The sequence below is a fragment of the Helicoverpa armigera genome, chromosome 14 (assembly GCF_030705265.1).
Source record: "Helicoverpa armigera isolate CAAS_96S chromosome 14, ASM3070526v1, whole genome shotgun sequence".
In the NCBI taxonomy this organism is placed as follows: Eukaryota; Metazoa; Arthropoda; class Insecta; order Lepidoptera; family Noctuidae; genus Helicoverpa; species Helicoverpa armigera.
This window is the reverse complement of record NC_087133.1, coordinates 11,574,880-11,587,558: the sequence shown is the minus strand read 5'-3', so window position 1 is coordinate 11,587,558 and position 12,679 is coordinate 11,574,880. Positions and strand designations below refer to the sequence as shown.

The following is a 12,679-nucleotide window of genomic DNA, read 5'->3' as shown; positions in this document are numbered from 1 at the left end:
AACAATCAATCAATATGAATCTTTAACAAATTGGTTTTGATTTGACAAGGATCCCCGTACGTAACCTGACCTACAAGAAGGCGCCTGACCTACCTATAGCATCTCCACGACAGATTACTATATGTAGCAACTGTAGCAAGCTAATCTCTGCTCATCTTTCCTTCCTCCGATATACACCCTTATACATATACCTACTCCTTTATACGTGCTACTTATATGTAGGTCTACCTACATATAAATTTAAAGAAATTGTATGAGATCTCTTTAGGACAAAATATTTATGTAGTCTGAGAGAAAAATTGAAATGTTAATATGATTCGTTATTAATGCAAATAATATTTTGTAATAATTTATTTGGAAAATACGCGTGCAACGAATCGGCATTATGGTGACGTTTGACAGCGGTTGTCAAATTGTCAATGATGACACTTACTTGACACTTTTTCGCCGAAAGTTGGTCCGTGGCTGCATAACCTCACTATAAAATCTAAATTAAATAAACAAAATGGAATTAAACGAAAGAATTCTTCACTACTTAGAGAAGACTGATAAAGTAGATACTTTAAAGTTAGCTAGTGAATTCAATGAGGACCATCAAAAAGTTGTGGGTGCTGTAAAGAGTTTGGAAGCTCTTGAAATGGTGGTGTCAGAAACTACGAAGAGTACGCGATGGGAGTTAACTGGGGAAGGCGAACTGGTTGCTGATAAAGGCAGTCATGAAGCTGTGTTGTACAATAGCATCCCGGAAAATGGTATACCTCAGGCTGAAGTTATGAAGGTAGATACACTTACATACCTACTAACTTTTCAAGTGAATGATGAAACACTTGAGATAATTATTGTAAAGCTAGACGACCCACTGACCACAGTTTGTGTTATACCTGAAAATATTACAGATCCCAGTACCTACAGTGCACTTTATAGATGATCCTTTGACCATAAAGTACCTATTGTTTGAACATTGGTTTAAGTTTTTATTCATAAAACCTGGGGCCCTGAACCTGAACTGTATAATGAATGTAAAAAGCCAGAAACTCTTTTTTCTTATACATGTTGTATATTTCGAAAGTATAGCAAATCATACTTAATTTCCAATTAAAATGACCTGTAAAAATTGACCTGTATTTACAGACTGTACCAAACGCTAAAGTTGGCTTCAGCAAAGCGATGTCCTCTGGCTGGATACTCATAGACAAATCTGCAGGAGCACCACTTGTCAAGCGTAAAGTACAAAGCATCACCGACACTGTACAGGAACACTTGATCGAAATCAAAAAGGGCATAGACAATATTCCTGATAATGTCAGAAATGATTACAAGAAACGCAAGCTGCTTCAAGAAGTTACTATCAAGAGTTTCCTACTGTCAAAAGGACCACAATTTGCAACAACTATTAAAAAATTGGAGACAGATTTAACAAGTGAAATGCTGTTGACTGGTGCTTGGAAAACTTTGCAGTTCAAGCCATACAACTTTGATGCTTTGGGTAAGAATGTAATTTTGCTCTCCATATATGTATGCAATAGATTACTTTGGTAAGGAGAATGAGCACTATATGTCTATAATTTTTGTTCTCAATAAGTAAACAAAAGTATGTTACTGTGCAATTCCTGATTTAATCATGTTTTCTGGTCTTTGTTATTTACCCTTACCCATATAAGCTATGTTAACAAAAATGGACAGTCTATTTTACACACCAATGTTATATGACACAGATTTTGTTTTTAATTTACATTTCTGTCTTCACGATTACCAATACTACCAATTCTCGCTACAGGCCAGCCCCCAGAATGTGGTCACCTCCACCCTCTACTGAAGGTCCGTTCTGAATTCCGAGAGATCTTCTTAGAAATGGGTTTCAATGAAATGCCAACGAACCAATACATTGAAAGCTCCTTCTGGAACTTTGATGCACTCTTCCAACCACAGCAGCATCCGGCACGAGACGCTCATGATACATTCTTCATGTCCTCACCGACAAGCACTACAGAATTCCCAATGGAATATTTGGAAAGGGTCAAGAGAGTTCATAGTGAGGGTGGTTATGGATCCCAGGTGAGTTTGTTTGAAATTATTTTGTCATAATTATGCATTATTTGAATAAAAACTATAATTCTTGAAGTTAATTGTGTGACTCCTTGTTGCATCAGCTAACTGCCAGTGAAAGTCTCCTACAAATCAGTCCAGCCATCTCAATACCCAATACTTTTATTGCACTTTTATGTCAGAGGCTAGACAGAACAAATAAACTGACCTGAGTGACAAATCACTGCCCTAACTTTTATAACACTTGTCTTGTTCTTTACCAGGGCTACAGATACGACTGGAAGATCGAGGAAGCACAAAAGAACTTGCTTCGTACCCACACCACCGCCGTCAGCGCGCGCATGCTCTACAAGTTGGCGCAGCAGAAAGAATTCACTCCTCAGAAGTACTTCAGCATTGATAAGGTACGTATAGAGCACGGCAGAATGACGTGGAGTCTCTTTGATGAACGCAGTCTTACTTCTTACGGTGTCATATGGACCTTTGTGACCTTTTATGACCATATTGAGTGCACTTGTGTCTGCGCAAATGCATGTGCACTATAATATGTCCTGTGCAGCTGGCTGAGCTCCTCATATGTATGAGAACAGGTGCCGTGGCCGAAACCGGCCTTGGACGTAGTATTATTACTAGACTCATACGATTTTATCGTCAATAATCTTCCCTTACCATGGCATCATAATTGTTATTACCCCACAGGTGTTCCGCAACGAGACCCTGGATGCCACACATCTAGCCGAGTTCCACCAGGTGGAAGGAGTGATTGCAGACCGCGGCCTCGGCTTAGCAGACCTTATCAGTGTCCTGGATGCCTTCTTCAAACGACTGGGCTTCGATAGGCTGCAGTTCAAGCCAGCATACAACCCTTATACCGAACCCAGTATGGAGATCTTCGCTTATCATACTGGTGAGTTTTAACATTCATTGGTTCACAAAGAAAAACTATACGTCGTTTTAAAAAGCACTTAACTGAAGTCAGAAAATCCTCTCAGTGAAGAGGATATTCATTGCAAAGTCGATTGTAGTTTCTCATTATAATAGTAAAAAATATACAAATATCTTGTGTATGTAGTAAGGAATAAATAACTTCATGTAGAGAACACATCAAGTTAGAATAGAATACATTCTATTGAGTCAACCACCATTTAACATCCTATTGATCGATTAGCATAATTGCCAATGACTTATCATCATCTACTTACAATTTAATAACATTGCTGTGTCTATTTCAGGCCTTGGAAAATGGATCGAAATCGGCAACTCCGGCGTGTTCCGACCAGAAATGTTATTACCTATGGGTCTTCCCGAGGACGTTAATGTTATCGCCTGGGGTCTCTCGTTAGAACGACCGACTATGATCAAATATGGTCTAAACAACATTAGGGATCTAGTGGGCCCTAAAGTAGACCTACAAATGGTACAGAACAACCCTATATGTAGGCTTGATAAATAAATATTTATTTGCATTTAATAAAATTATTACCAAAATGTTATGTTTTATTTATTAACACAAGAGGGACATTTGAAAGAAATACTTATTTTCTACCGGGATATTGAAACATAACATGGCGGCTCCACATAAGTGCCGTGAAGCCCCGTTTCCAAGCGTTAACGTGAGTGTGGATTTTCGCGGGGCTCACACCAGTTGGCCGACCAGTGTCAGTATTTTGTCCGGTGAAAAATGGCGGTCCGTGCCATTTTCATGCATTCACGGCGAGAATTCGCGCGTGAATTCAATGCACTAATGTGGTGACGAAAAAAAGTTAGGCAAGAACCGCGAGAACTATACCTCTGTACCTAGGTAATAGAGATGTAACTAACGAATGTAATTTTTTTGCACAACTCGAATGCGAATGTCTGCTATCGCAATTCGTGAATACGCACGTTTTATGTGAATACGAGTGAACTTAACGTTACCACACCGACAAGAAACGTCCAATTTAATGGAACCCTTATTAAAGTAAATTCGGAATAAGCACGCTAAACAAGAGGGCACTACCAGAGGAAGCGCAATTACTAATTTTTGTTAATATGATTAATAAAATGTAAAACAGAAAATAAGTCACAGTTACAAAAGCCCCTGTGGCTAGATTATGAGCATTTGGCCCTGATCTGCATCGCCCGTGGGCCTGTGCCTACTGCCTGGGCACCGTCGCCGTGTCGGCACATTCGTAATTTCGGCCTTGTACCTCGAAAGTGTGAAGCTTCATCGCCCATTTTCAATTGTTTATCACAAATTAGCTAGAAATGCGAATGCGAATGTTCGTACATCACTAGTTTCTACCATAATAGCTAGATATACCTATTGAATTAGTATTGACCACTAGCACAGCACAACCTTTTTCGAACGACAGCCAAATTTTAAAATTAAAACATAAAAACAAAATAAAGAAACAAAACATGAGCATATTTGTCATTATTGTGTTCGTTTGTATCGCGCATTAGTGCATATTTTTACTATATAATTTTTGTTTGTTAAATATTATACATACAATCGAAAATGATACCTTTAGTAAAAAACTTCTTAAAATTATCTAAAAAACGTCTAAGGAACCATCTAGTTCCGTTACGAATTCCTGTAAGAAATTATGAAATTCCGAAGCACTTACAAGATGTTGCTTGCGAACCCAACCCGAGTTTCTTCAGAATGGTTGAGTATTTCTACCACAATGCCGTGAAAGTCTGCGAACCGTCTCTGGTCGATTATTTGAGCAAGCACACGCACATGTCGGAGAAGAAGAGGAAGCAGAGGGTAGCTGGCATTTTGAAGGTAGGTAACAAAATTGGTTTCATCTCCTAAGAGAAACATTCGTAAAAAAATGGTCAAATGCATCTCTTGAACGGTTTATTTGGCCAAAGGTTCATTTCTGTCATGTCATCCGAAAGATCTGTCAGCTCTGACAAAACAAGACTTGGTATCTGATTTTCTTGTAAACAGAGCGATACACAGTTCCACCATTGTGAAACTAAAATGAATGAGCTGGCTCGCCTAAGACGACCCACTGACCAGCCTTGTACGTTTGCAAATAAAGAACCTCAAGGCCATGCGGGATAAAGTCGCGAGGAAAAGCCATATATCACCTGCCTATCGTGTATATGATTTCAGGTGATGGGCTCTTGTAACAGCTGTCTGCAGATGGAGTTCCCTCTGCAGCGTAAGAACGGCAACTACGAGATCGTCCATGCTTATCGCTGTCAGCACAGCGTGCATCGCTTGCCCTGCAAAGGAGGTAGCCACAATACCGAGTTGCATTAAACTACCTACCTACCTAGAAAGGAGCCTTAAATTATGTCTATTTTGCTAGATAGAAAAGAGAAATAATCTAATGAACTAGAAAAAATCTTCAGTTCATCGACTACCATTCCATTCAGTGGCGGATTTACAAACTTGCCGCTAGTAGGCCATTCAATTTTTGCCGCCTCTAATGATTGTGAACTTAATGATATTTCTGTCAGTTACTAGATTATTTTTGCAAGCCTCTATGTATGTACCGAAGAGTTTAATGTTAACAAGTTTATATGACAGCGACTTTGAAGCGTAAAACCTTTGTAACTTGTAAACGGCTCAATCGATTTTCATTATACACTAAAAAAAAACTAAATTGAAATCGGTTCATCCGTTCGGGTGCTATGATGCAGTGGCGACGTAGCATCGGGTGGCACCCGGGGCGGACTACCTATTCTGCAGCCCCCCAAAAAAAAACGACAAATGTAAATACTTTTCTGTTCCAAAACTCAATAATTTTGTAAAGTGAAAAAGTCGCGAGCGAAGCGAGCGCGAATTTTTTTTTAGTTTTGGTACACAAAAATATCTACCCAAACAAGAGTGGATAAAAAGCACTGCAAAGAGAAGAAGCCGCGAGCGTAGCGAGCGCGAAATTTTTGATGTTTGGGACGCAATAATACCTAAAGAAATCAGAAAATAGCCACTGTCAAGTGAAAGGCGCGAGCGCAGCGAGCGCGAAATTTTTTGAGTCTTGGAACACAAAAATACTCAAACAAGTTTGAAAAAAACCAGTGTAAAGTGAAAAAGGTGAGATCGCAGCGAGCGCGAAATTTTTCGAGTTTTGGACACAAAAGTCCTCCACGCGTCAGTTGTTTTTACTACTTCGGTGCTTTAACTTTTTGTTAAATTGAGGACTCAAAGAGCGCAGAACAAACCAGGAATGATGAAAAAAGCCGCGAAACCGCGAGCGAAGCGAGCGGATTTTTTATTTTATTTTTATTGAAACGCTATTAGAATATTTTAAAATTCATGATCACGTAAGTACCTAAGTATATGTATATTACAGTTTATTAATTTTGCGTTTATTAATCGTCTATTTGTATGTGGATTGTGGACTCATATACTCAATTATAAAAAAACCTGTAAAAAAAATTGCTAATTTTGCCGCCCCTCTAAATCTGCCGCTCTAGGCACTGGCCTACTTGGCCTATTGGTAAATCCGCCACTGATTCCATTACCTACTCATCGGCGATTTCTTTGTTTAGGTATAAGATTCTCCAATGAGGTGAACTTAGACGAGGTCAAGGCTTTAGCTTCTCTGATGACTTTCAAGTGTGCTTGCTCCAACATTCCTTTTGGAGGTTCGAAGGGAGGTAAGTGCTGTAAACGGTCCTAACGGGCTGATGTCATTAGAGCGCCTAAGCTTACGTCTGGTATTAATAATAGCGTCCGAGGTCGATTTCGGCCATGGTAGTCAGCCTGCTGAGCAGGGCATATTAAATTTGAACATTTGTGCAAACAGGGTGCACTCACTATTTCTTCTCTCATAGTCCGATGGACGACCTGAGAGAAATCCTGTATGAAGTGGGGGTAGGTACCTTGTATTATGAGCGTGCTAACCACGCATATGAAATGTTCCAGGTGTAGCTATCAACCCTAAGACATACTCTGTCGCTGAGCTGCAGCGCATCACCAGGCGTTATACATTGGAACTTGCCAAGAAGAACTATATTGGTAAACAGTCTTTCTTGCACTTCAAATGATCGTAGGTACCTACACTAAACAAAGGCTTGCACATCAATTAAAAACTTGTTATTTTTTATGTCGTAGTCTTTTTGATTGGATTTTAGTTAAGCGGGTACTTTTGTAACACCTTGTATAAAATTGCGATCCTTGAAACCACAATATCTTCGTGTAGAGGCAACGACGCGTAGGTACCTATGTATTTTCCGTGGATATTGAATCCGTAGGTACCTAATGTAAATTTCTCTTAAACTTTTAAATAAAATCAGAAATCAATAATTTCTCTTAAAGGTGCCGGTATTGACGTACCAGCCCCTGACATGAACACCGGGGGCAGGGAAATGTCTTGGATTGTGGACACCTACATCAAGACCTTAGGTAAGAATTTTTGGTGTAAAATGACCGATTCTTAAGTGATTCAAACAGTTCCCCCGTATATTATGTACTTAATGTTATATATGAGAATTGGAGTGTTAAAGTGTAATTTTAATTGCAGGCTACCAAGATCTGAACGCGGCTGCGTGCGTGACGGGCAAGCCGATCAACGGCGGCGGCATTCACGGCCGCGTGGAGGCCACCGGCCGGGGCGTCTTCATGACCATCAACTACTATATTCACGACCCCTACTTCATGAAACTCATCGATGTCAAGCCTGGCTTCAAGGTATATATTGTATTTCAATCCGTTTTCACGCGGTTTCATCAGATATATGTGCTTTGCTTAGGCTCTTTCTATCTCAAACGATTCAGTCGTAATATTTTACTTAATATACCACCCAGGGCAAGACTGCAATCATCCAGGGATTCGGTAACGTGGGCTCCTGGGCCGCTGTCTACCTTGCCAAGGAGGGGGTCAAGATTATCGGAGTATTGGAGTGGGATGTTAACCTCTCCAACCCTGAAGGCATGAACCCAGTGGTGAGTCAATTAATTGCTCATCATTCTTGTGTGATTACTTGTGAATGTTTGATAACTTTGGTAAGTAATGGTTTCGACTCTTTGTATTATTCCGAGCTTCTTCCCCTTAGCACGCTGCACCTAAACGGCAATTCGCAAGATCAGCAGCGAAATTATTAACAAACACTCGTGAGAAATGAACTCCCAGTGGGACCCCTAAGGGACTAAACTTCAGGACACGAGACTTTAGCCAAACTGTGTGCTCTGTTAGCAATAAGATAAATCAAGGAACAATGTGTTTGCAGGAATTGATGAAATATATGGCGAAGAACAAAAGGAGTGCCAAGGGCTTCCCGAATGGCAAAGCGGTCGGTAAAGAGCTTTTGTACGAGAAGTGCGACATCCTCGTAGTGGCAGCTACGGAGAAGACACTCACTGCGGACAATGCTGGCAAAATTAAAGCAAGGGTAATTATTCCTTATAATCCGTATTAGCTAGGAATTCCAACCAAGCTACTTGAAACTATTCGGAATTTGTAAATGATCTCTGCAAAGACTGCCCATGTTCACTGACAAGACAAGATAACGTCAGTTTTTTTAAAACTGTTTACTATGAATTTTCACTTTCAATAATTTTTCATGAAAACTGACGTTTACGTTGTTGTAAATGAGCCTAAAGCACAGCTCCACGCCAAGTTAAGGTATGTTTTGAATGCTAACTGAGGATCGCAGTTGCTGCCGCTTTGATCCAAAACTGTTTATTTTTGTATACATTTTATGTAATGTATGTTTTGTTGTATTTATTTTGTATATTATAATATGTATGTTAGTCATTAAGGTATATATCTATGGGCCAATGCAGCCTGAAAATAAAGGTATTTGATTTGATTTACCTAAATTCATACAAACCAGTAGTGCAGCTGCGGCCAATTTGATGCAGTTGCGGCATGTGTGGTCCGCAGCTAGAACTCAAGCGTACCTAAACTTTGGCCCTTTGAAGCCACAGTGTTTAGTTGATATGTCGGAGCGTTTCTTGAGGTGGTTAAGTCTATATGTTCATGTCCAGATCGTAGCGGAAGGTGCAAACGGGCCGACGACGCCGTCCGCCGATGACATTCTGTTACAAAAGAAGGTTCTGATCCTCCCTGACCTGCTGACCAACGCGGGCGGTGTCACCGTCTCCTACTTCGAATTCCTCAAGAACCTCAACCACGTCAGCTTCGGCAAACTAAGCATCAAGTTCTGGAGGGATTCTAATACTGCGCTTTTAGGTAAATTCTCATTTTCTAACAACGAATACCTAATTGTAAATTTTGCATCTTGAAAATATTTTACACTAGAAGATTATCGAAGGGTATAAATGCTTTTAGGGCCCACGATTAGAAGCAAAACCACTCTAATATGGGATGGCCTACGTTTAGTTAGGAATTGGGATTGTTAGTGCGAATTTCTTTGTAACATTGAAATCTGTAGACCTAATTAATGTTTTTACATTGTTCTGCGAATAAAGATTTTCATTTTAATTAATATACAACATTGGTATGCTTCAGATTCGGTGGAGAAGTCTCTGAAGAAGGCGAAAGTGGACGCGAAGGTGGCGCCCACCAAGGCGTTCGCGTCCATGATGTCGGGCGCCAGCGAGAAGCACATCGTCGGCACCGGCCTCGAGTACTCCATGACCAAAGCCTGCATGGTATGTCTGCGTCCTAAATACCCCCATGTCCGACAATCGGTGACCGTTTGCTTGTAGGAGGCAAATAGAACAGTGATAGCTATAGTTAGAAAATCTTAATAATAACGTGCTCTCCGTGTGAGAGTGAGAGGAGGCCTGTGCCCAGCAGTGGGACGATAAAAAAAGGCTGTAACAGAACAGAACAGAACAAAAAATCGGTCCGATTAACTATCCTACAAACTAGTGTGGGCGAGAAACCTATAATAGCTTGCCCCAGCGATTCCATCTGCATCTCATGGGAACTACTTCGCGCACTCAGATATAATTAAAGTATAAGCTTCCTTGGTAAATTCTATGATGAAACCTATATATAACTGAAAGCTTTTTACATCAAATCCAACCAATAGTTTCCAAGATTAGCGTTCAAGCAAATAAACTCCCAATAAGTTATAAAGTGAAACACAAATTTTGTTCCAGAACGTGGCGGCGGCGTCCAAAACCCACAAGTTGGGCATCGACCTCCGAACAGCCGCCTACATCACTTCCATCGAGAAGATATTTGTCACGTACGACGAACACGGCCTAGCGTTCTAAGAGGTTAATTGTTCTAACTGCTAGTCTTGTTCTTTGCTTAGATAGATTCTTCACGACTTGTTATCCGATTACAAGGAAACACTGTCACGTTGAAGTTCCCCCTACTATTGAATATATTCTCAGAATTGTCTGGTGGTCTAAGGGAAGCATCATACATCGCTTCGAACTGTTCCAGTTGCGAAGCTGGTGTGTACATCTATATGACCTTCAAAGAATATCTTCTGCATGTTTTGGTTGATGGTCACTCTTGTTAATAAGGGACTTTCATAAGATGCCTGGCCAAGGGACATGTATATGAGAGATAAGCAACCTCATGGGGACCGTGAGTCGCCCTTCCGTGACGTGATGTGATAAGAGTAGCTTACGGGATAAACAGTTTACTGTACTTATTCCAGCTCCCGGTTCCTAATAAACATAAACGACTCGTTTTACTTACTATTGGTTGTTTTATCGTAAGCAAAACGAATGTTTATTTATAGGAGCTGAGCAATAGTGTTATGTTACCAGACCAGTCAACGGCCGCGCGATAGCGGGTGAGTCAAAATGACGGGTGTAACATAGCGAACCAAATTATACCAATTGTCAAAAAGATACCTACTTAGCTACTATTTAGTAACTAGCTCTAAAAAAAATAGGTATCTCTTGAACGAAGTTATATCAAAATTAAGATACTCACCATACTGACATCGAGATGGTTGTATTTTATTTATCCATAGCTAACAAAATGTGTTAACTTACATAAGAAAAACCTCATTTTATGTTTTCACTAACCACCGTGCGGGGGTACAACAACGTTCGTCAGCAACGCGAGAAGTCTTTTATGTAATAAAATATAACACGAATAATGTTTACAACAAAAGTCTGCAACTCGCACAATTACGCACAACACACTATCCTAGGTAATCTACAACAAAAGCACTAGGATAACAACGTGAGCAGTAAAAGCTATTGGCTGTGGATAAATGATAAGGGCACGCCTTCGGATTCGCCGACTACCACTACGTGGTTAGCTAAAGCTCTTGACATTGTAATTGCAGATCGTATCAGCTGCTTAAACAGAACAGTTTACGAAATACAGCTGGTTTGCTTTTCGCTGGCTCAAGGGTGGAATTGATTTTACTTAAGGGCACTCCGATTTCTGGTGTCCACAAAAGAACACCTCGGTCAGACCTCTAACTTTGGGGACTTACGCTTTACATTGTGTACAATACCATCCGCTCACGACGCGAGTAGTCTTTTATAAATAAAAATATAAAAACTAAATATATTTTCATTAAAAGTCTCAACGCGTCACTGAAAAGAAGTACACGATTGATTAGTATAATAATATATTTTATTACGACTTGCAACACGGTTATCCTAGGTAACCTAAACTAAAGCACTAGGATGAATAAAAATGCAAGTTCGTAATATAGTGTCACTAGAGAACTCGGAGTGCGCTCAATACGAGCGTTATTTAAAAAGTTAACACTGTTTTACACTAGCTCTGATTTTCTGTTCAGTGTGAACCATAAACGAACAAACTGCGGGAGACGCAGGGCGAGGAATATTACGCCACGCGCAGAAAACCCGAGACCGTTTCGGTCACAAAATCACTTTTTTGCAAGTCTTCAAAGACTGTGTGCACAATAATACTTATACATACAATGTCTACAAAACTCGTAAACGGCCGCACGTCGGGCGTCGTTCGAGTTTGAATAAGACTGTTATGTACAAAATAAATGTGCACACAACTATTGTATGAAGAATGCAAAGTGATAGCAGAAAAGAATGTATATCTAGCGACACTTAGGAGGAGCTTGAGTCCGTAAGGCGATCCCTAGACGAGCAATTAAATTGCGCAATTACCTGCGTATAATTTTTGACCATACAGGTAATATTGAAGATTGCGCAATGATTATAAAATTTTGATATCATTTAGTTCTAAAGGCTGTAACATTTTTTTAGAACTAGTTACAAAATGGTAATTTGTAGGCATTTTTTTTGTAATTGGTATATGTAATTTGAGTCACTGTTACACCCGCCATCAGACTCCACTATTGCGAGGCTTTTGGCAGCCAGAATATCCATGCATAATTTGTCTTATTTATAATTAAAATAAATATTTGTTTTTGCATTTCCGTTACCCGAGACAGCGTCTCACTGTATCCGTGTTGCCTCGGACCTTGTATGTTGTCTTGTCCTAAGGCAAGGACGCGTGGGTCAGCCCCATAATGTTGTGCTTTTGAGCTCAAACGCAACATTTATGCTGAGCGCCTGACCTTTCGCACAGATATGACGCAAAAATAGCATATTTATAGTCTGTAATATTTTTTAATGTTCCTTGTTTTATTTTTATTTAATTTTATAATATCTTACTGTGCGCGATTTTGTAGTTTCTTATTTTTAAGATTTTTATTTAAATTTTAATAAAAGATTATAAAATTTAATTTCGTTTTTATTCCAAAAAATATAGGTAGGTATAGTCATATTTGATACTACAGAAATATTTTTTACAATAACA

At 39.7% G+C, this 12,679-nt stretch overlaps 2 protein-coding genes across 2 annotated transcripts; both read left to right on the top strand.

Annotated features, from left to right (window-relative positions):
• The first annotated feature begins 415 nt into the window (after positions 1 to 415).
• On the top strand, positions 416 to 3,534 carry LOC110375084 (phenylalanine--tRNA ligase alpha subunit). The gene is made up of 6 exons (XM_021333061.3): positions 416 to 778; positions 1,132 to 1,486; positions 1,778 to 2,055; positions 2,310 to 2,450; positions 2,746 to 2,953; positions 3,279 to 3,534. The coding sequence occupies exons 1-6, from the start codon at positions 506 to 508 to the stop codon at positions 3,497 to 3,499; spliced, it is 1,476 nt and encodes a 491-aa protein (XP_021188736.2). The 5' UTR covers positions 416 to 505; the 3' UTR covers positions 3,500 to 3,534.
• Positions 3,535 to 4,448: 914 nt separating this feature from the next.
• LOC110375085 (glutamate dehydrogenase, mitochondrial) lies at positions 4,449 to 12,605 on the top strand. Its single transcript, XM_021333062.3, has 11 exons — positions 4,449 to 4,816; positions 5,153 to 5,276; positions 6,538 to 6,645; positions 6,914 to 7,006; positions 7,307 to 7,393; positions 7,512 to 7,678; positions 7,795 to 7,932; positions 8,217 to 8,378; positions 8,977 to 9,181; positions 9,461 to 9,603; positions 10,060 to 12,605. Exons 1-11 carry the CDS (start codon positions 4,547 to 4,549, stop codon positions 10,174 to 10,176), a joined length of 1,614 nt encoding a protein of 537 aa, XP_021188737.3. The 5' UTR covers positions 4,449 to 4,546; the 3' UTR covers positions 10,177 to 12,605.
• The last annotated feature ends 74 nt before the right edge of the window (positions 12,606 to 12,679 follow it).